General features: G+C 52.6%; 1 protein-coding gene across 9 annotated transcripts in view; it reads right to left on the bottom strand.

The window, feature by feature from the left end:
* Positions 1 to 24,278, bottom strand: part of Ptprf (protein tyrosine phosphatase receptor type F) — an 84,025-nt gene that overhangs the window by 22,631 nt on the left and 37,116 nt on the right. For 8 of the 9 annotated variants that reach the window (XM_085698789.2, XM_085698792.2, XM_085698791.2 and 5 more), the window contains 6 exons: positions 18,958 to 19,068; positions 8,130 to 8,399; positions 5,283 to 5,864; positions 4,934 to 5,070; positions 4,320 to 4,464; positions 589 to 894 (listed from right to left, as the gene is read on the bottom strand). In XM_085698789.2, coding sequence (XP_085554915.2) covers positions 589 to 894; positions 4,320 to 4,464; positions 4,934 to 5,070; positions 5,283 to 5,864; positions 8,130 to 8,399; positions 18,958 to 19,068 — 1,551 coding nt within the window. Of the gene's footprint in view, positions 1 to 588; positions 895 to 4,319; positions 4,465 to 4,933; positions 5,071 to 5,282; positions 5,865 to 8,129; positions 8,400 to 10,043; positions 10,105 to 18,957; positions 19,069 to 24,278 lie in introns of those variants that run through there. The other variant, XM_087904679.1, reaches the window with a different exon arrangement.

Genomic DNA, 24,278 nt, shown 5'->3' with positions numbered 1-24,278 from the left:
CACGGGGAACTGAGCCTTGCTCAGGGTATATATAGTTAACTTTAGGGCTGTGACTCTGCACCCACTCACTCCCCTGGGGAAGGCACCAATGTTTCTTTGGCTGGCGGATCTGATGAGCAACCCTTTGCCTAAACTGGATCATCCCCATCAGCCCCTCTGGCAGGGCTACTTATTAGTGGGGAAATTAGATGTGGACAACAGCCAGAGGTGAGGTACCGTGCCTTCAACTACCCAGGCTCCCACTATCTGTCAGAAATTTCGTCACTATTCAGTCAAAGTCCGCTGGCTCTACTGAGTCTTCTGCCCTCATCTTCCCAAGCCTGACTCTCATATTGGGTGGGGCTGCTTCTCCTGCCATAGCCCTTTAAGGTTTTTAAGGCTATCTTGGAGATGGCCCAGAAGCCAGGACCTAGACATGGCTACCCCACCAACTACATCTCCCCAGAGTTTAGACCATTAAGACTAAGTTTAGGAAATGAGTATGTCAGGTCCTGTGGAGGAAGGTCCTGGGGTGCTTGGCAGGCAGCCCCAGGCAGCGTGCCTCCCTTCCCACCCCTCCTCATGACAATGCTACCCAACATAGCCTACCGTCCTCGTCGGTGCGCACCAGCACCGGGCTGCTCTCAGGGCCGGGGCCCACATCCGTGTGTGCCCGCACCCATACCCGGTACTCCGTCCACTTCTCCAGGCCCAACAGGTCCCAGCTGGAATGCTCACGGCTGATGCCATCCACCACATGGCGCTTACGGTCCTCGCCGTCCACTGCCTCATAGGCCACGGAGTATTGGGTGATAATGCCGTTGCGGCTGTCAGCTGGCGGTGGAACCCAACTTACCCGGACCGTGGTGGAGCCCGTGCTCACACATGTCACCTTCTGGGGAGGGGCTGATGGGGCTGGGGAAGACAAATGGGAGGAAAGCAGGCAAATGGAGGGTGGGGAATCACAGGCACAGTGACCAAGTCACAAGGGACTAGAGACTCACAGTCATTCTCAGGCCTTCTAGGCACAATGCTGCTGAGACGGCCTGACTCCCTCTGAACTAGGTTCCTACTCTCAAACTCACAAGCACGCACGCATAGCATGTGCAGTCTTTCACACACATATGGAGTTCTAACAGCGTCTCTCCCATGCATGTGCCTGTCTCACACAAACACAACACCAAATATATATATATATACACACATACACCAGAGCTTGGAGAATATAATCCTCTCCTGGGGATAAGTGATTCAAAGACTGCTTTTGGTTTAAGATTACCTTAACCTGTGCCTGTGTGGTCAGGGTCTCTGAAGCGAGATCAGGGGCAGCTAGTGGCTCTGAGGTATGGATTCCTTAGGAGTCGGAAGGTAAGTGTGGGCTCCCTTTCTAGACCCCACTACCATTACAGGAGCTTCCTTTCACCTTAGACTTGCCACTCCCTGCCCAGGTAACTTCAACAGCCCTCCATTCACTGGGAACAAAGCACCAACTCTCCAGGGGTTTGGGATTCACTTTCCTTGCCCAGTTCCGCCTATGCGAGCATACTACTAGTGCTGTAATGGCCCCGTCTCCCAATCTGTAGTCCCAGGCCCCAGCATCCCCAGGGAACACCATCCTTACGACCCTGCAGCATCCCCAGGGAACACCATCCTTACGGCCCTGGAGATGCAGCTTTGGCGTGAGGTGCAGCAGCGTATCATTCTCATGGTATCCTAACTTCACTTCCTCGTCTTTCTGTGTGCGTGTAGTGTACGTATATGTGAACACATGGGTACGTGTACTCGCACACGCATATGTGAAAGCCACAGGATGATGTCAGGTAGCCTACTCTATCAGACACCACCTAATGCCCTTGAAACAAGGTCTCTCACTGAACCTGAAGCTAGACTGGCAGCAGCTGGAAAGGCCTAGAAATTCCTGTCTCAACCTGCCAACAGGGTTAGTGCTACAGGTGTGTATGTGGCCATGCCCAGCTTGTTGTATGGGTGCTGAGGATTTGATCCGGTCCTCCTGATTACGCAGCTCTGTAACCCGATGAGTCCCCAGGCCCTCATTTTCTCCACCATTGCTTGACCCATATTAGCTAATAAACAAGGCAGCACCGGCAAGTAGACAAGTTATATTTCCAGGGAGCCCCCACCCCGCCGAGCTACCTGCTGAGGTCTACTCTATCTTGCTCGCTCTGCCACTTTACAAATGACGCAGTCGATCCGCACAGTTCCCAGACCTCCAGCTCCCTCTGCCTATAGGCACATAAGCTCTCTGCCTGCCTTCCGACAGCAGCTACCAGCCCTGCCCTTCCTACACCCTCTCAAGAGTGGAGTCCAAGGCCAAGTTTTCCCCACCCACACTCTGCCCCTCTCTCCCTCCAGAGACTTTACCAGCTGACCCTCTCCTTCCCTGCTTCCTGCTTTGTCCTAACCCTCACAACAGCAGCTAGATGCACTTCAGGAGTTCCTGCCTTACAAGAAAACTCCATCCTCAAGGCCAAAGGCCCTCCAATTACCACAGGCCCCTACAACTAGCTTCTTGGCGACATCCAAGCATGCTGGCTTACTTCCTTATCTCCCACTGCCCCTCCAGCCACCACACATCTCCTCCAAGTCCACTTTCCCACTACATCATTCCCTTCGGCCACCCAGCGGCAGGCTCAGGTCACCTTCTGTGGACTTCCTCTTTGCCTTCCTCCCCATCCCTAGATTTCACTTCCAGTCTTCTCAGGTCTGCTTCCTCCAGCTTAGGCCATGCCATGCCGCACGCTTCTACACTTGACTGACCGACACAGTCCAGATCTGGGTGTCTGAAGCCAGGTGTACTGGTCACACCTGCTTCCATCCACTTCCTGTCCTGGGGCCAATGTGCTCTTTCAGAGCTTCCTATCAGAAACAAGATAAACCTCCATATCCCTACCCCACTGCTCCCCATTTTCAATCCCTCACCGACTCCTGGCCAGTCAGTGTCCTAGACAAGGAAGAAAACCATTATTAGCACTTGAGTCAACCCTCTGGACTCTACCTAGTCTGCTGACAAGGTTCCTAAGTGATCTCACAGGCCACCTGTCCATTTTCACAGAGCAGGCAGTGCTGTCCCTGCGCTTCAGCCCTGACTACTGCAGTTGAGAACAGTGGCCTGCAGAATCACTGCCTAGGACCACTACAGTCAGCTTCTACCTAGTTAGCGTCTATCCTTGCTTCTTTGATCTTCTCACCCATGGTGTTTCCTGTACTACCATGCCTCTACCCTCCCATCTTACTTAATACAAATATAATTAAAAGCTCATTTGGGTAATTACAGGCATACTGTTTGTCTCAGTCTACTGTAGGGGCCCCATGGATTGAGAGGGCGTGTCTTCTGGCCATGCTGCCAGACTGACAGCGTGTCGGGTCTGACCCCCATCAAGAACATAGCAGATGCCTCAAGAATGAACTTATGAATACAGAGTCAGGGACCTCTGCACACAGAGTTCCATAAGAACTTTACTGACACGGTCACGCTTATGGTTCTGCTGCACAATGTCACTCCACCGGTCACACCATGACCATCTTATCAAGCAGGCAACCTTGCAGATGGTGGCATACTGATCACAGATGGGCCATCTAGTATCACACCAAGTCACACGCACACTTCCACAATCCGTCATCTTCCTCTGGAGAGCTAGAGAGCTACGGGGTCAGACAGGCATAGTCATGGGGCCACACCCAAGACACACTGACACACTCAGGTGCTATAGGCCAGGTGTTCACACAGTCTCACAGTGGCTCTATATACAGCCATGTTGTCACCTAACACGTGTGGTCCCACAGGCAGATGTAGGGACGCACACATACTAACACAGTCACATTCTCATGGACCTGTCCCTGAGTGCAGAGGCCTCAGACAGATCACACAGCTCCCAAGGAAGTGTCGTGGTCGGGTATGAGGAAGGGGATGTGATGATGAGATGGAGGGCTACGTGGAGGGAAGTGAGGCCCCTAGGCAGGGCTGCACCATGGCAGGCCCACCACGTCGGTGGCGTGTATGATCTAGGTATGGGGGGGGAGGCAGAGGACAAAGATGAATCACAGACACAGAACTTACCTGTGTGGGGTACAGGGGTCACAAGGGTAAGAAAGGGTCAGAAGGCTGGGCAGGGAGCAGAGAAGGCGACCACTGCCTGGACAGAGACTAGCAGGACACTTACCTGTCCCTTTCTCGGGGTCCAGACTCAAGAGCCCAGACTGGAGTCCAATACTGGACTCAGCAGACCTGACCACCCACCTGCTCGAAGGGGAAGGGTGTATGTCTGTGACAGGTGTGTCCCAGCCCAGCTGTGACAGGTATGGCCTAGGGAGGCACTTACTAGACTGTGCTGTACGGGCCTCTATGGTGGGCGTGAAGACGCCCACCCCCAGATCTGAGCGGGCAGCCAGCTGAAAGTGGTACAGCGTGTCAGGCTTCAGGTCCTCGAGAGTGTAGGAGGAGGTGGGGTCGAAGGTCACCTTGTGCTGGAAGAGCAGAGAGCACTTACTGACTGCTCGGATCTCAGGATGAGGCCACTCAGAGGTTAGTCCCCACATGGGCTGCAAGCAGTTGGCAGAGGACCCACCATGGTCCTATGAGAGGACCCACCCACCCACCCCCACACAGTCACACAAGTTGAACAAGAAATGCATGGCCTGACTCATACCACAGCCACTTCAAAGATCACCAGGACCAGCAGAGATCTGTGGCCCTAGGGGAAAAGTCAGGCTAGGACCACAGCACCCGGGCCAAGAACTCAAAGGATCAAAGGCAGACCCTAGAAACTTTGCCTCTGGCTTGGGAGTGGTGCAGACTCCAAACCCACACAGGCTATAGGAGCCACAGTGCTGCAGGGAGAAACCCAGGAGCTGGAACCTGTCCAGGTGTGCCCAACGCAGACCAAGGGGAACCAGAGGATACGTTCCTTCCATCCTTCCTAACCTCGGGGCTCACCTGCTGGCCTTCATCCTCTGCTGCCCAGTACACCAGTTCATATTTGGTGATCCGCTCCTGCGGGGGCAGCAGCCATGAGAGCTGGATCCTGGTGTCCGACTCGGCTTCGGCCTGGAAGTCTGCAGGCTGTGCAGGCACTGCAATGCCCACCCCAGGCACTGTCAGCTTCACGACACCTCCAAGGGCCCAGTGAGAGCATGCCAACCTCTCACTCCCTTGTCCTGCATCCCCTGTGAGTACGGCACCCTCGCCCTCCCCAAGCTCCGAATTTCACAGTCCGAGGAAACAGGAATGACCTTCCCAAGCCTTTGCTGTCAGCTGCCTAGCCAGGACACAGACCCCTACCTACCTCCCTGTTGTGTCTTGACCTGGATGGTAGGGCTGGGCGGGCCATCGCCCACGGCAGTGAAGGCAAGGACGCGAAGGCTGTAGGTGATGCCAGGTAGCAGGCTGCCCACAGTGGTAAGGAGTCCCGCGTCAGTGTTGTGCTTGTGCCAGGCGCTCAGGGGGCGTCGGGAGTCTGGAGTGTAGTAGACACGGTATCCCCGTACCAGGCCATTGGGCTCTTCAGGTGGCTCCCACTGCACCAGCATGGTGCTGGCACTCAGCATTCGGGCCTGCACGCGGCGTGGAGGGCTGGAGGGTGCCTGCTCACCCGTCCGTGCACGCACCGCCTCACTGGGTGGTCCTCGTCCAATGCTGTTAACAGCCAACACACGGAAGGCATATTCTGAGAAAGGGCTGAGGCCACCAATGCTGTACCGGGTGGTGGCCACGCCATCCACTTCCTGGAAGGGACCCTCTGTGCCAGCCGCACGGTACTGGATGCCATAGTAGGATACAGGCTCTGCATTTCCAGAGTCCCATGTCAGGGTAACACTGGTGGCGGTTGTCTCTGTCACCACAAGATCAATCGGAGGCTTTGGCAGAGCTGAGGAGAAAGAAGTGTTGGAGGTCATGACTCTGAGAACAGATCCAAAACATCATCCAAATGCAGTGTACGGTCACCTATGTGGGTTGACACCCACAACCCACCTTGAAAAAAGGCTTGAAAAACTTATGGTGACTGTTAGGGGCAGCTACGTGAGACATGGCAGCCAGCTCTGTCGGTGGCCCCAGGAGCCTTGAGCCCTTTAATATGCAACACACTGCTTTTGGGACCCCACTGTATCATTACATAGCAAATGGGATCACCTAGCAGACTTGGTCCTATGAAGTCCCACACAGTTCACACACCTGGACTAGGAAGAGATCTGCTTGCTGCTACACCAAGTGTGTGTGTGTGTGTGTGTGTGTGTGTGTGTGTGTGTGTGTGTGTGTGTAGTATCTTCCAAGGAACTGACCTTAAGAGTTCAGGAAAAGCCACAGAGCTGTTAGCCCTAGTAGACCCCATGACGTGGCTCAAAGTGAAGGTGGCAAAATCATAGGCCACGATCGCCCCATGAAGAAAGATCACTATGTTGGTGTCAAAGTGGCTGGCGGTCATATCCCTGCCCTCTGGAATTTATATTCTGGGGAAATAATCAACAAATGTGTTGATGGTAACTGTGTACAAGGACAGCAGTAAAAAAACACAGTCTCTCCTCGGACAGGGTGAACAGGGAAAGTCTCATAGTGCTGAGGCCTGAAGGGAGGTGAGCCAATGGCTATTATAGTGGACAGGGAGCAGGAGAGGGGACTGGAAGAGTGTGGATCTGTGTGGCTAGTAGGTACTGAGGGTGGGAGGCCAGCTGGTGTTCCTGGGGACTACCAGAGCAACTGAACCCCTGAAAGCTACCTTTTGTTTTCTTATAAGGAAATAGCCTAAGGCTAGCAGTAGTTCTCAGTAGGGTGCTTAATTTAGCATGTGTGAGGTCCTGGGTTTCATCCCAAGTAGGATCAGGTTGAGTGATATGAACCTGGTTTACACACTGCTTTTTGCAGAATTAGGGATTTAATCCAGGGCATAATGCATAGTAAAGCTATGTCCCCAGCTCTTAGTTTGTATCTTGAAAAGATCACCCAAGTTGAGGGCATTAGTATATGTATACTTTTAATTCCAGCATTTGGGAGAAAGTTTTCCAAAGCAAGAGAATTGTTTCCAACCCTATCACCCATTCCCAGAAAAAAGGAAAAAAAAAATAACTATTCAAGTTGCAGAACGAAGGGTGGGTCTAAGTCAGGCAAGAACATAAGCAGAGAGATCATGGTAGAGCCTGTTACATAAATACTAAACATCCAGCTGGACACGGTGGGGCAAGGCAGAGGTCTGAGGATCAGCGGTCTACATAGTGAATTCCAGGACAGCCAGAGTGACATACTGACACACTGTCACAGACAGACAGATAGATAGGTAGATAAAAACTCTAGATTTGTGTTGGGCTGAAGAGATGGTTCAGCAGTTAAGAGCACTTGTTGCTTTTTGTTTGTTTTTCGGGACAGGGTCCTTCTGTGTAGCTTTGGAGCCTGTCCCAGAACTCGCTCTGTAGACCAGGCTGGCCTCAAACTCACAGAGATCCGCCTGCCTCTGCCTCCCAAGTGCTGGAATTAAAGGTGTGCCCCACCACTGCCTGGCTCACCTGTTGCTCTCGTAGAGGGCCAGGATTCAATTCCTAGGACCCACGTGTTAATTCACAACCATCCATAAACCCCACTTCCAGATGATCTGATGTTCTCTTCTGGCCTCCCAGCACACACATACACATATGTAGGCAAAACACTCACAATAAATTTTTAAGAATTATAAATATTAATGCTACGTGTGCCTGTCTCCAGAGGCGGGGGCAGAGAAAACCTCCCCCCACCTTGGCTATCAGTAGTACACCCGTCTCCCTGGGACGCTGCTCAACCCAAGGCTTTGCGGCTCAATAGTGGCTGCAGGCTGTGACTTCAGACCACCAAGGCTAAGCCTCTGCTTCATCATTTACATCAGCGTGACCCTGAGCAAAAGATGTATTTGAATTGCTCTCTTGTAAAACAGGAGTAACAGCAGCATCTGTCCTCCCTAAAAAGCAAAATCAACCTTTACTGGCACAATGCCTGGCAAGCGGGAATACCAGCTAGCTATTCCCAGTACCCATTTCCTTTCTAAGGACCTGCCCAGAGCTGGGCACCTTAAAAGAAGGCAATGCTCTCTCAGCCCTCCCGACTCAAATGCCACTAAAGCCCCCAGAGACAGAGGAGGACATCAGCTGGCTGAGTCATCCAGTACACTTACCTTTTACTGTGACCTGGGCCGTGGCCTCTATCATGCCTAATGAGGAGATGGCCACACAGGTATAGTTGGCAGACCGCATGACATTGCTTAGCTCCAGAACGTTGCGGCCAACTGGCATCTCGTCCTCTTTGGTAAGTTCTTCGGCACCCATCATCCACTTCACATACGGCATGGGTGCACCCACTGCCACACAAGTCAGATTCACGCTGCCACCCGGCATCACCTCCTGGCTGCTGGGAGGGATGGAGAAACGAGGAGCCACACGACGCACTGCGGGAGGAGGGAGAGAGGCACTCACAGGCTGGGCAGGGCACAAGGGTGGACAGAAGGGCAGGGGCCCCTCATCAAGGAAGCCTCTCTGGTCAGAGCCAGGCCCATGCTCAGAGATAGGAGGACTGGCTCACCACTTCCCACCTCACTTTGGGACTAGAAGTGGTCCCTGTACTCAGGAACCATGTGGAATACCTCTTGCAACCAAGTTTCCATCTTGCGGCCTGGGACACTCGGCCAAGGTCACACAGGACTTAGTGCAAGCGTCAGGCCTGGTTAGAGCCACAGTCTGGGTGGTCCTCCAGTGACTACCCTTGCTTTCTCCTGCCTCCCCCACTCCAGTGTCTCCAGAGTGACCAGATGGGGAACCAATGAAAGAAATCCAGGTCCTCAGAGTATGGCTGGGGCAGGTAAAGGATCAGTCCTCTGGAGTCAAGGTCTCCACCTCCAGGCCACAGTGCCAGGAGAGAAGAGGAAATGGCACAATCACCTGCTGGGCCTTGGCTGTGCTTAAGGTCAGCCTGGGACCCACAATGTGGATTGCCTCTTAGGAGGGCTAGCACAGGCACAAGGGGTGGGGCGGGCCGGGGACGTGGTCCGCGGGCAGGATGGGCATGAGGATGGCAGTAACATGATGAGGGCGCCGAACAGACGGCTTTCTGCGCCAGTGAGCGAGGGTCTCAAGGAGGTGGGTGGCTGTGCCTGGCCACGACCTCCAGCCTTGGACTCCCCTGGCCAGAAGCTGCCCTGAGTTTCTCAGTCCAGGGTACAGCCTGGAACCAACCCCTCAAGTAGCAAGCTTGGCACAGACATTCAGAGCATGCAGAGGGGTAAGGTGGACAAGACCTAGCCACACAGAGGCATGCTTGGCATGCAGACAGGCCATGCAGCTGCTGGCAGAGGCTCCTATGGCTCCTATACGGTCTCCCTTACACAGAGGGTCAGAGAGGGCAGGCGGCAAGCCTAAGTGACCGAAGGGCACGCTACGAGACCACTGGTCTCTGGGGACTCTTGCCGGGGAGCCCAGACATGCAGAGGACCCGTGGTACCACATACGAAGCATCTCACACAGCCCCAGATGACAGAAGCAGAGCTAGAAGCACTGGAAAAGACCACCAGGTCCAACCTCACCTCCCCTCACAGCGGTCAAACGGAAGCTCAGAGCTGAGACTTTTAGCAGGAGTCACCAGGTTGTATGATGGCTCTGTCTAAGACAGCTTTCAAAACCAGTTTCCCTCCAAACACGCAGGTAACCCCACTACTAACGCCTAACTACCAGCACTCCTTCTGGGCTCGCCCGAGCAGCTCTACGCTGGCCCCTCATCCCGTGGCCCTCGACCTCTCCACGTCCGCGCTTCCTACAGACAACGGGCATTCCCCTGATCAACAAATTCCCACGTGGCTCCTCACGGCAGCCTCTAAGACCTTGCACAGAACCCGCTTCCACACCTTCTCAGGCTGTTTCACTAAGCTCCTCAGGTGGAATCACAACACTGGCAGCCCCAGGTGAGTCACAGTGAATGGCTCGCAGGCCGGGCCTGTTCTCCAGACTCACGTCAGATATGCATCAGGAGTATATTATAGCCGCACAGAGTTCTGCCTTTGTCCAGAAGCAGCGCCTCCACTCCTTCCTTTCCTCCTCACCTTTTCTGTCAAGAGTGCTAGAGACTGAACGCAGGGGCTCGTACATGCTAGGCTTTGTACTCTACCACTGAGCAACACTTCCCATCCCATCTTCGTTTTCTCTACGGGAGCCATGCCCCTCTTTCCATTCTTGGCACACGGAGTGTGTGATCCAGACCTGACTAACGAGAAACAACCTTTGGACTAGAAACAACCTTTGAATGTTTACACAACTGGTGGGAGCAGAAACACAGTCTACAGGGGCAGCTGAGCTCAGGCTGGAACCTTTCCCAGCGCATGGGAGGGCCTGCCCCAGTACAAAGATAAGAACGGTGGAGCGACGTAAGAAATGACAAACAATGGCCTGATCATACCCTTTAAAGACCTGGCCTCAGCCCTGCCCGACATCCAACCTACTTCTACACGTCCAAGTTCTGTAACCTAAGGGACTCTTTGTTTCGATTAGATTTGGTCGTAAGTGGGGTTCTATCCTCACTCTCCTCAAAAAAAAAAAAATTTTATTTATTTATTTTTGAGACAGGGTTTCTCTGTGTAGCCCTGGCTGTCCTGGAACTTGCCTTGTAGACCAGGTTGGTCTTGGACTCAGAAATCCATCTGCCTCTGCCTGAGTGCTGTAACTAAGGGCACGTGCCAGCACTGCCTGACAAAATTTTTTCTATTTACTTAGATTTATTTTATTATTTTGTGTATGTGAATGTTTTGCACCACATCCGTGCCTGATGCCCAAGGAGGTGGTGAGCTTCCATGTGGATACTGGGACTCGAGTCTAGGCCCTCTGCAAAAGCAAGTGCTCTAAGCCACTGAGCCAACTCTCCGGCCCTAAACATTTATATTTTATTATTAAAATATTATTATAATAATATTATTATCATATATATTATTATAATGAACCCATTATACTTATGGGTTCAGTCCCTAGCACAGTACTGCATAATTATTTGTGTACCACATGTGATGTGTGCTGGAGCCCATGGAGGCCAGAACAGAGTGTTGGAGCCTCTAGAACGGGAGTTACAGATGGTTGCAAGCTGCCTTGTGCCTGCTGGGAACTGAACCAGGTCCTCTTCAAGAGCAAATGCCACGTCTCCAGTTCCCTTTATCATGGGTCTTAATGCCAGGAGGCCACATGGCTGATGACAAGGTATCACAGACACAGCAGTCCTTACGGCAAGGAACAGGTGTGTCCAGGGGCATGGCTGACAAGTGTCCCATGGCCAGACTCCCCTCGAAGATCTTTCGACTGACACAAGGTGACGCATGGACAGGTCTGGCCAGCATGGGGCACGGGCACTCTCTGGGCTTCAGAGCAGTGCAATAGGTGGGCAGTACAAGGTGAGGACTAGGTATCCTGGGCTGGGTGTAAGCCAGGTCCAGGCCTGCGGAGGAATGGAGTCCAGAAGACAAGAGTTACTGTAAGTGCACGGGCCTCCCTCCTGCCCTCCAGACCAGCAGCCATCTCCTCTCCACTGAAGGCCATGGACTCAGGTACAGGAGAAGCCATTTTTTTTTTTTTTTGATACAGGGTTTTCTATAGCCCTGGCTGTCCTGAAGCTCACTATATAGACCAGGCTGGCTTTGAATTTGAAAAGATCCACCTGCCTCTGCCTTCTGAGCACTGAGATTAAAGGCACGTACCACCACAACCAGCGGAAAGTCACGTGAGCACTGTTCTGTACAGAGGGTTCCATCCAACGCCCTCATATCTCAACTGCAGGTGGGGGAATCAATGCTGACACAGGAAATGGATGTCTGCCTTTACACGGGCACTAAAGTTAGGCCTCTGTGGTTAAAGTTCACATCTTTGAAAGCCATGCTTCCCCCCACGAGGCTATGGGAAGAGTTTTAGGGCTGGGGAAGGCTGGCGTAAGCTGGGGCTCTAGATGGCATACAGGTGGGACTTTTGACATTTATGCCAGGGGAAAGAAAGGTCAAGGTTGGAGTCTGGCTCTAGTTAATGGTAGAACTCTGAGGTAAGAAGGGGTCACTGGTGTTGGAATCAGGAGGTTCTGCTGCAAGGAAGGAGGTCTTTGGTCAATAAACCTCAGGCTTACACCTAAACATGCCCAAACTTTCCCACAGATTGTCCCTGGTGGACAGTGTGTTCAGACCCAGCAGTCAGGCAGTGCCCTGGCCAGTCCTCTGAAAGCCTCCAACTCTAGCCACTGTCAGGAAACTGAGGCCCTGTGGGAACTGGTACTAAGGATGGTTTTTGTTTCCCTCCAAGATGCAGATGGCAGGGAGAGAACTCTAGGGGCTACAGAGGAGTATGAGGTCAGGGTTACCCCCGTATTAGGAAAGGGACTCACTCAACTCCAGGTCCCAGGTGTACCACTGAGAAACTCACTCACACATAAGGGCACCAGGTCCCAGGCATGGGCGGAGTCCTGGAGGCCAGTCCCCTAGCACACAGGCGGGTCAGCACATCTGCAGGGAACAGGGTGTAACGGGTCGGGGGCAAGAGAGTGTCTGGAATGCTAATGGGGCCCTGTGTTCTGACCCCTGTGCCAGCAGCTGGGAGTGGCTAATGCCACTCAGCACAGCATCTCCACCATCCTCCCCCTGATGCCAGAAGCACAAGGCCTCCAAGGGGAGCAGGACTCACCCTGGACTTGGTCTATTGACAGAAGCAACAGCAGGGAAGGAAAAACTGGAGCTGGGAAAAATGCTCTTAGGGTCTACTCTCAGGCTGCAACAATGCCGGTCTATTACCGTTCTCCGTGCATCTTTAGTGCTGACATTTTATAGACAATTTCCAAAACAGGGCCCTGCCATTTCTGGATTATATTTCAGCTGTAACTTTTAAGTCTAATTATTTGCGCTGACAACCCCCTATAATAGGGCGGTGCGGCGCCCAGAGGCATCAGCATTCAGTGGAGTGACAGCCTAATCGCAGGGGGAGGCAGCCCCGCAATCTGCATTCACTTGCGGAAATTTCTCTGATGAAAATAACACAACATTAAGGAGGGGATAAGGGGCAGGATCCACTGTATCAAGATAAAATAACTCTTTAATAAATAACCTTGTGGCTGCCGCAGAGCAGTAATTAAATGCTGGCACACCCGGCACACAGTTTTAAGTAAAGCTGGAAAAATGTAAGATGCAATTATCAGCACCAAACAAATTACCAGCCCGGCAAATCCCCCCGGAATATTTAGAAACTCGTTTCTTCTTCCCGTTAAATATTTGTGTATGTGCTTATTTTTGGTGGGACCACAGGGTGGGTGGAGCGAGGGACAAAGGATGCAGAGGGAAGGTGAAGGGGTGTGTGCGGAGTGGCTGCGGACTAGGATGTCTGCTGATGACTGTTTTCTGAACACCCTGGCAGATCCGCCTGGTCAGCGAAATGGTGTAACCGAAATGCCCCAGAGCTCAGGAGTGCATATGGATGGAGGCTTATGCTGACATCTGAGCTGGGGCTGCAGCCCTCCACCTGACCGGCTCCCTTGTCCTCCTGGAGTAAACTCAAAACCACAGATCAAGATGCAGAGGGCACTTGGTAGCTTGGGTCTGTCATGTTTCTTCCTTGGACACTCAATGTTCAGAGGACAGGAGAGCTACTCTGACTCTTTAGAGCACGGGATATGTAAAGGACCACTAGCCCCTTGCTGGTCCAGGATTGGGGAGCAGAGGCCTGACTTCAAGGGGACTGCTTGGAAGGGGATCTGAGCAGTTTCTAGAAGCCCTGCCCAACTTTCAGTTGAGCTGACTGCTACTCAAGGCCCTATCAAACTCCAGTTGATGATTCAGCCACTCCAGGAATAAGCAACCTGGACGGCAATGTTCAGTGGCATTGCCCAGCATGGGGCTGAGGACTGTTAGCTGGCTAGCAAGCCACATACTCTATACAGAGGAACAGAGGCTGGCTGAGATGCTCAGGCAGAGAGGTCTGGGCAGGTGGGATGACCTTGGTTTGGACCTGGCAGGAGACAGAAAAGATGCAGCGATGGGACACTTGCACCGTGTGCCAAGGTGATGCCACTTGCCTTGTATCACAACTGTCACTGTCACTGAGAGGTACACCAAGGCTGGTCTCAAGTCTGCTTCATGAAACACTGGTAAGGCTCAGGGGCCTCAAGGACAGGGCAGACACTGCAGGACTGTGTCGCATACTGCAAGATCTCAAGGGACAACTCACTCTAAACTAGCTTCTTCCTATTATCTCCTGCAGTTCTGGCTTCTCTTAGGCAAACATGGCTTACATAAGGGTGGGGAAACGGTAGAAGTTTCTCCAACCCTCTGAACATGTCAAGCACATCAGCCCTTACAGTCCGTCTGATCCACAGCTCTCCACAATCACTTTTGAACTCTACCAGGAACAGACAGCTAGCCTGGCCTGGGTGCAACGGTGGGGTGCAGTTTTGTGCCATGCACCATGCATGCGTGGCCACTCTAGCAGTGAAGCCTGGCTAAGGAGACATGCAGACACACAGTACATCAGGGACTCAAGCAGCAGGGGCATGCAGGGCGGAAGGCCTGCCCACCCATTCCTGGTCCTGCCTGCCAGCCAGCCCAAACAGTGATGAGCAGAGGCCAACTGGCGGGCAGGCACGGCTGGAGCGAGCCTGAGGGAGCTGACCAAGCCCACTGGTCCCAACTGATGGGCACAGTCGGTGGGCCAACTGTAGATGGATAAGAAGTGAAAAAGACCAACCTTCTCGCTGATCTGAGAGATGAGAGTTTGGGTTGATGGCAGAGTGCGATGAGGATGAGGAGGGAATAAAAAAAGACAAGGAGAAACACAGAGAGAGTAAAAACAGGCCAACCTTCATCTGCCCACACAGCACAGAGACAAGACAAGACTCCTGTGCCCCTCGCACACACACGTGCACACAGGTGCACACGGACCACGCCGCTCACAAAAGACTCAGGACTCATGGAGGGACACAGTGGACAGGGCTAGGGCCCACCAGCGGGTGCCAGGGACAATGAGGGCAGAACTGGTAGGGGTAGAAGTGGGGCATGGGCCAGTCCCACACCTCACACACCCTCACAGCTCAGACAGACCTGGTAAACTGGGCTCTGAGGTCAGGGCCCACCCAGCTCACAAACCCACCAAGGCACACAAGCCACTACAGCCCCACCACCGTGAGGAAGCCCCATGCTGCATAACACCAGTGTGAGGAGCACGTCTGGATGCCTGTGGGAAGAAAGGCTGGGCGGTAACACCCTCACTTCAGACAGCAGGGGCTCAGGTGCCAGGTCCCTGAAAAGAATGGGGAGGATGGTAGTCCCGAGACGTGTAAGCCAGGCTTTGCCAAGGGCGGGGTTCTGCCTTGGCCCAGGAAGCTGTATGCCTGAAAGCTGCAGGGGAGACACGCCGTGGATGGAAGGAGAAAATGAGTCACTCAGGGAGGGAGTCAGATGGTGATGGAGAAAGAGGCTGGTCCACCCAGCGTGCCTGGGCCTGCTAGACTGTGGGTGGAACTGCAGGCAACTGTGAACCAAGTCAGATGTAAACGCACGATGTGTGTCCCCCAGCGCTGTCCCAACAGAAACCCAGACAGCTGACTCGTCTGTGCTTTCTGTGCACCCGCTGCACTGCGTGCTGGGAGCTTTGTACGTACTGCCCCAGTGGTGGGATTAGACGTAGGGCCTCAGAGAGGCAGTGAGACCCTGACAGTTTGGGGAACAGAGGGAGAATGTGGGAAGGTTAAGTCTGAGAAGGCAAGTCAATAAATAGACACAGCAAAACAAAGCTAGAGATGGAGACAGAAGCCCTGACGAGGCAGCAGTACCAAGAAAAGGGTCTCTACAATGGCAAACCGCCTCTGGGTGCCTGTGTCTGGAGAGCTGGGGTTATTTAGGCTGCTTTGGGATGCTTTTAAAATACCCTACTGTGCAAAGAACAGTCCTCAACAGAGATGTGTGTGTACCGTCTAAAATGTCAACAGGACTAAAGAAACCCCTGAGCTCTAATCCACACAGTCCTGAATCAGGAGGCTCAGACCCTGAGAGAGTGGAGACTGCCATCTCTGGGTGGTAACAGGAGCCACTATGGAAGGAAGTCTTGAAGGCACTATGTTGGGAGACAGCAGATAGGGACGGGCTCGTCCACGCCTCTCCACCCACAGGCAGAATTCCAAATACAGAGCTGGTGGCTAGCATGACACAGGCTCTCCCAGAACACTTCTTGGGGCAGATGAGACTTTGCAAGGCATAAAAAGAAAAGTGGAAACACTATGGGGCAAGGGACAAAGAGCAAGGCTTTTCTTTCTTTCCTTTTTTGGGGTTTGAGACAGAGTTTCTCGGTGTAGCCACCTCCTCTGCCTTCCAACTACTGGGATTAAAAGTGTACACCACCACTGCCCAGCTAAATACTTTTATTTTTTTGTGTGTGTATGACTGTTTTGGCTGCGTGTATATCTGTTTGCCACATGTGTGCCTGGGGCCTGTGGACGTTAGAAGAGGGCATCAGATCCCCTGGAACTTAAGTTGAATATAGTTGTGAGCCACCTTGTGGGTGCTGGGAATTGAACTTTAGTCCTCTGCAAGAGCAACCACTGAGCCATCTCTCCAGCCCCAGGGCTTTTCTTATGTACATAAGTCCTGGACCCAAAGGGCCAGCATAGATTTAGAAAGGTTTTAGAGATGAGGGGGGAAATGGGACAGAAGCGAGGCTGGCTGTAATAAATTTTCTAGACAGGAAGGGCTGAGGGTAAAGGAACCCCTGCCTTCCAAATCTCCTTCAAGTGGAGTTTATCCCAGGAGAAGGGAAAAGGCAGGATCCAGCTAGGGTCATGACCAAGTTAATCTTGTGTGGACAGTGGGGCCTGTCGAGGTAGGGGTGCTTCACGGAGTTAAGATCTCCTGCTCAATGCCCTAGTGGCCACCACCTGTCACTAGGGCCACAGCCAACCTGACAGCGCTAGTTTAATGGGTGTGGTGCCTAGCTAAGATGCCCCGTATTATCTGAGTGGCCTTCTTCTGCTTTGGTACTGCCTATGACCGCTCTACTCCAGGAAAAGGCCGTAAGTCATGCTTAAACACCGGACTTGGGATTTACAAAGGCTGTGCCTGATTCTCCCCTCTCTGGTATAGCCCTGTGCAGCAGGGGCTGCCTCAGTGAAGTCAGGAACTTCACACGCTGTGGCTGAACAGGGAGGAAGCTGGCCATTGTGAAGAGTCACTTCAGCTGCTAACCTCCCAGATGGAATTTGCTGGATTCCTGCGCCTTTGTTAGCTACTTAGCCAGTATCAGCCTGGGGTGAAGGCCATGCTCCTTACATGACTCCTTTTAGACCAGGCATCTGGGTGCCTGGTCTCAGTCCTGATGGTATTCCTAAATTCAGGCAGTCGGTCATCTCGACTGAACTGGTTTACAGGACACTGCAAGGGCAGCGATGGGGCTTTCCCAACCCCCATGAAGGAACACGATTAGCCCAAGACAGACAGCTCCTCTGCCTGCACTGGACTGCTCACCTGACAGCTCAACACCTGTGGTCTCTCCAGAACCAACTTGTGCCCTGGGGCACAGCAGCCCTCAGTAAGTAGCTGGCAGCTTGCTTCTCTCTGCCTTGAGTAAGCAAGTCTACCAAACTGCTCTGAGAGGGAAATGGGCCACTGCTAGAGGAAGGGCAGCCCACCCTCAAAAAGATAAGGAACCTTCCATGGGATAGAATTACGGCTGCATGGGGCAGCATGGAGGCTGTAGGGAATCGGGGTCTTCCCAGTGACCCACAAAGAGGGGCAACGTAACTTTTAATGACATCCATTTGTGCGGGAGGGCCAGGTGAAGGGGCAGTGTGGGTGGAGGGCTTCCAGGGCCTCTCCTGAGCACCATGCTTTATAGACTACCCCATGTGTTCTCAGAGAGGGCCAACATTGTCGACTTTGACCCCTTGGGCTATGAACAGAGGCTGGGCACACCAAAACAGCCCCCAGACCCTTCGCTGTAGACCCAACTGTAAATCGTACACAGTACGTTTATCTCCAACTAGGAATGACCACGGCAATATACCCATAGCTGCTCACAGCTACCTCAGCCTTACCCCCAACAAGAGGGCTGGGGCTTGTGATAGAACACAGAAGGCTCCTCCAAGAAGGCCAATCTGATCCATTACTGAGGCCTGCGGGATCCAAATTTCAGAACCAGAGCCTACCCTGCTGGAGTAGGCAGGAAAAAGTCAGGTCAGGCAAGCATATGCATGTGTAAATGCTCCACACACACACACACACACACACACACACACACACACACACACACCAATGTCTGCTTAGAAGGCTACACACACACACACACACACACACATACACACACACCAATGTCTGCTTAGAAGGCTACACACACGCATACACACACACCAATGTCTGCTTAGAAGGCTACACACACACACACACACACACACACACCAATGTCTGCTTAGAAGGATACACACACACACACACACACACACACACACACCAATGTCTGCTTAGAAGGCTACACACACGCATACACACACACCAATGTCTGCTTAGAAGGCTACACACACACACACACACACACACACACACCAATGTCTGCTTAGAAGGATACACACACACACACACACACACACACACACACACACACACACACGCATACACACACACCAATGTCTGCTTAGAAGGCTCCAGACTCCCATAGGGCTCCAGGCCCAGGCAGCAAGGACCTAGAAGAGATACAAATGCTCCCAAGGGTAGGGGTGGGGGTGGGGTGAGTGTCTGCTTTCCCAAAGGCCTGAAGGGAAAGAAGGCAGGTAGTGGCAGCTGTGAGCAGCCTGCCCAGCGGGAGCTACAGAGGTGGTGGCGTGAGCACTGCTGCAGAAAGAGGTGGGAAGGAAAGGCGAGGCTTGCGGAGTCCCTCCAGTGTCTGCACCGAGGTCTCCAAGCAGCAGTGCCTGGCAGGTGAAGTTTGGCTCCAGGGTGACAGAGCCAGGTGTGGCCAATTTCTTACCTCTCACATACAGGTTCGCGGGGGCCGAGTAGCGTGTGCCTGCCGAGTTGGTTGCCACACACTCGTACTTGCCTTGGTCAGACTCCTCGCTGCTCTCGATCTGCAAGGCACCTGTGGGGACACAAGATGAACGGTCAGTCACCATCCATTGTTGTGTGTGACCTAGAACACGGAGGCCCTGACAACATGTGTAGCCACAGCCTAGGGCCTGTGTGGCTTCCAGGAAACTCTGGTAAGCCAGGTCCCTCTAAGCAAGAATCAAGAACTTGTACTTTGAAGCAAGATGTCCTTACTATGGATCAGTTCCTGCTCCACCCAGGAGCTATCCAGAGTGCCCATCACTGTCCCAAGAGTCCCTAAGGCCTGTTTATCAATAATCATGCCTATCAATTCTCTTGTCCCAAAGCCTACAGAGCCACAGGCCGAGAAATTCCTAAACAAGCAACGTCCTTGCCTGTGAGAGCCTGAAACACTATCACCTACTTGGAAGGGGCTTGCCTTGGGGCTTGGTGCCCAGCAGCCTCTGCCCCACACTCCCACCATCTCCTCCCACTCTACCCCCACCCTGTGAGCCCCACCCATTCCGGCTACTTCCCTCAGTTTGGTGCTGCTAAAGTGCTTCGACCCACCAAGGCTTCTGCATAATTCAGGAGGCTAATGGAGGCTGGAGCTCCCACTCGGGCCGGCGCCCTAAGGGGCTGCTCTGGCCGCAGACGGACAGACAGGAGCCAAGACTGGGAGTGTGGGTAGCTGAAAAGACCCTCTGAGAGGATGGATGAAACTTACGCTTGGGACCTGTCCTGTCAGGTCAAGTGAGTGAACCCCCAAGGTGAAGGATCACGTGCATTTATCCCCCTCCCCCCAGCAATAAACACTTGAAAACTGCTAGTGAAAGCATACTGGGTAAGCTATCTATGACACAGAAACTCACAGGGCAAAGCACCATGCCCCTCCCTGGAACAATCTGACAGACAATTACACCCACACAGGACAGTCCAACGGACAGCTAATAACCCCCACAGGACACAGTCTGACAGAAAAGCCCCTCCTGCATGAACAGCTGAACAGCTCTGAAGGACTCCTTCCTCCACCCCGACTGACAATCACGCCCACACAGGACAGACAGAACCTGAAGGGCCCCACCTAAAACTGGCCAGGAACCTCAGAGAGAATTTCAAACTGTATTCGCACAGCCCAGGCCTAGGGAGAGACACTATGGATCCAAGCTACAGCTCCTTCAAAGCCTCCACTTTGTTTTTCTGCCATCACCACCAGGGCAGGAGGAGGGGCTGTGAACTACAGAAGGCTGCGGGCTGTAGGTAGAGCAGGAGGGGATGCCACCAACACACAAGGGCAAAGGGCTGGCCTCTCTCCATGGCCTTGCCCTCGGCTTCCCCACAGAAGAGTGTATCAGAGCACAAGCCCAACACCCAGCAACTGCAAGACCAGCGCCGACTGCAGCCCGCGTGTCATGTTCATGGTGCGAATGGACACTGCCATGGCAAACGTTCACTGAGTAGGGGAGGCTCAGGGCCCTAGGTAGTGGGGGTTGTCCAAGGTCAGCTCAGCAGAGGTTTGAAGGAGACAGGTAACTGGTGCCACAGCTGAGGGCAGGAAATAGTGCCTGGTTTGGGGTTACAGATGATGGAAGGAAGAAACCCCCCTGTGACCAGAGCCTAAGTCTGGTCAGGAGGCCTCTGCTGGCTAGTTATTTTCATCAACTTGACGTCAGCTAGGCACGTGCGAAGAGGGAACCTCAATTGAGAAAAAGCCCCCATTAGATTGGACCGTAGACAAGCCTGTGGGATAGTTTCTTGATTAACAATTGATGTAGGAGAGGGCCTGGCTCACTGTGGGTGGTGCCAGAGCCGGGCAGGTAGTCCTGAATTGTATAAAAAAAAAGCAAGCTGAGCAAGCCATGGAGAGCAAGTCGGCTTTCCTCCACTGTTTCCGCGCCTGCTTGAGTTCCGGCCCTAATTTCCGTCAATGACAGACTATAATCGGGACATGTTGATCAACTAAGCCCTTTCTTCCCCAAGTGGCCTTGGGTCGTGGTGTTTATCACAACAACAGAAAGCTAACTAGGACAAGACCCAAGACTCTGAATCTATTTGTACACAGACATCTCCAAATCTGATACGAACACTCAGACCCAGTAGTAGGGAAAGCAGGTCGTTGTGCTAAGGTGATGAGCAGGGAGATCCAGAGAGGGAGGGGAACTGAGTTCTATCATCAGGGCAACAAGTTACATCCCTCGGGAGGCAACTAGCCCCAACTCAACTTCTGTCCCGAGCACTCTTCGCCTTACCCGAGGGTCTAGATGTACCCACAAACATTGACAAATGTGGGAAGAAAACGATGGAATAAAAAAGAGAAACCACCATTCTGTGTGTGATAAACCGTCTACAATCCTGCTCTCCTGTGCGTCTCAGTCTGAGGGTAGCAAGTCTTTGCTCTAATCCTAAGAGGAGGAGACGGACTTGAGGGATGGTTGAGTCAGACTTGAACCCTGATCTTTAGGAGTCCAGAGTCTATGCTTTCTCCCCAGCAGGTTGCAGTGCCCTGTTCTGTGAAGGCAACTTGGAGGAAGCTGACAGGTCAGGTGACCTAGTTATGCATGGGTCTCTGTATTTCCCCGCTGCCATCCAAAATCTAAATAAAATACCTAAAATAATCTAAAATCTCTAGTCCTTGCTGTTGAAGAGATATGGGGGAGGGGTTCTCATTTGACCACAGGACCAAGCTATTAGAAGGAAAGTCAAGTAGTAATTGAGGACTTTAAGGGAAAACTTCTCAGGAAAAGGGCCGGACTTGGTCATGCTCCTAACCTTACAGGAAGTGTCTCCATCTACACCAGCCTTAGGGACAGGCTAGGCTTTACTATGGGAACCAAATGGATCCCTTCTACAGGGTTGGCCTAGAAGAAGTGGGGCGCAGGGCTGGGCATCCTGGGTGGTCTCAGCGGGTATCTCCACAATGCAGACTTGTAATGGATGAGGTCACAGGAGGGAATGACTGAGAGTGGAGGTGTGTGGGGCTGGTGGTACTGTGGGGCTGGAGATGAAGAGACTGGAGAGGTCGGGATGGGTATGGGGAGGTGACGGACTGGACGGGATGGAGTGGAGGTGACCAACGGCGACAGTAGTGGTGTGGCGTGGTGCGGTGTGGCATGGCGAGATGCACGGACAGCATTCTTACCTCTGATTGGTGAACCACCTGGTGAGGTAATTTGAATGCAAATAAGATCAGAGAGAAACATTAGTACAAAAGGAAAGCCACAAAAGCCAAATCAGATAAAATAAAACACTAGAAAGGGGCCTTAACCATACGGAAAACTTGAGGCATCTGTTTAGGTGACTCAGGTGTTGTGTGAGCAAGCACCAGGCTGGGCCAAGCTGAGTGGGGGTGGAGCATGTCCCCTGGGTCAATGGCACTGCTCTGAGGAAGTGGAGGGCAGAAGCAGGTGTTGATAGGAGGCAGGAAGGCAGGACTGGGCTCCTGTGACCCTTGCTGGCTGGGTGGATGGAGGGGAAGGGGAAGAAAAGAGGTAGCACCCACCCTAAAGATCACTCAAATCCCATGGGTTAAGAGTCTGAGGACAGCACTCACCACAACAAAACCAGGGCATTTAAGCAGGCAGGGTTAAGGGGAGAGCTCACATAGGTTACCATGGACCAGGGCTCCCCAAACACAGACTAGCCCTGGCATCCAGCAGTGGAGGTGTGGGATTCAGTCAGCTCACAACCCAGTGGCTGACAGCCCATAAAACCCACCTGACTCTATTAAGGACAGAGTGATCAGAGCTCCCCAGCCTATCTGGTGAGAGGCAAAGGGCCAGTACCCACCCCTTGAGTGCCTGGTGCCTCAGAGCCCTGGGATCAGCAGCCAAGAGGGACAGGCACTTGCCTTCCAAAGCCAGGGCTATTATGAGGCCTGAGCAGGTTTGCCTTCCAACACGTGTCTCTCCCGAGACTCTCACTTCAACCACTGGAGCCAGGAACCTGAAGATAGACCCAGATCCAAGTCTATCCACCCTCTGGCTTCTTTGGCAGGGGTGAGTTGGAAGTGTTCAGGGCCACAGATCAGGTCCTGTCTCAATGAACTTGGCAACAGCCCCCCGGAAAAATACCCATCTCTGTGCACAAATGAGGCAACACAGACCTGGAGACATTAAGAGGCTTAGATGTGCGGCAGCAGGATCTGGCCCGCCTAACTCAGGGCCTTCCTTCTGGACATCCTGCAGACATGGAGACTGGAAGGAAAGTCGGTGGTTGGGACAGGAGTGGATGTGACCGCCCGGCTAAGCGAGAGCCATCACACTAGTTCTCCACTGTAGTCCAGAGGGGGAGAGGGGTACGCAGACCCCTGAGAACCTTTAGGGGCCCACGGGTCCACTAGATTAAAACCTATAATCAGTTTCTAGAAATCTAAGACTGGGGGGTGGGGGGTGGAGTATGCCTGCAATCTCTGCACTTGGAAGGCTGAGGCAGGATGACTGTGGCAAGTTTCAGAACAGGTTGGAATATATAGTATCATCATGCCAGACAGAGCCATACGGTAAAGACCTTGCTTCAAAAACAGGGAAAGAGCTACTGGCCTTATTTAGCCATTTTCTTTCATGAATATAGAGTGGCATTTCCTGAGGGCACAGCCACATTTAAGCTCTACATTAACAATGAGGATTTTCTCCCTAATTTTTTTTGTTTTAGAATATAATTATCTTTTTTTAAATTTTAGAATGTTATTTAACACTTAATAGTTTTTAAGTTATTTGAAAATAATTAGTAAATATTTAAAATTAATCCATCTTAAATATCTAGTACAGTAAACATCAATAGGTATATTCTAGAAAAACAAAGCCACCTTAAGGTCCTCTGAGTTAAAGTCAGCAATACTAAGACCAGAAAGCTGACCACTGATTGCCCTCCTGTTGTCTAAGTCAGAGCTAGGGCAGGGGTTATAGTATATACAGCCAAGCGCCTGTGGCTTCTGCTTTCTATACCTAACCTACTGACTTCTCAGAACTGTACCCTGCCTGCAAACAGAGATTCTGCCCTTTCCATTTCACTAGACGGGTATATGGGACTGAAGGGGCCCCAAGAGGCAGCCTCCCTAGGAGATTCATGCCAGTGAGCCCAGAAATTGTATTCACACACTGACTGTACCCTCCTGGAAGACCCGGCCACACGCACATCGGAGTGTAGTAGATGGGCACTTCTAGTCAGAGCATCTTACCAAAGGCCTCCTCCTGCCTCCTCCTCCATCTCCACTTGACACCACTGGGTGGTGAGCGTGTAGGAGGCTCGGCTGGCTCTGTGGGT

This window comes from Myodes glareolus, chromosome 3 (genome assembly GCF_982192425.1).
Source record: "Myodes glareolus chromosome 3, mMyoGla1.1, whole genome shotgun sequence".
Classification (NCBI taxonomy): domain Eukaryota; kingdom Metazoa; phylum Chordata; class Mammalia; order Rodentia; family Cricetidae; genus Myodes; species Myodes glareolus.
Note: the sequence above shows the minus strand (reverse complement) of the source record. Positions and strands in the feature narration are given on the sequence as shown.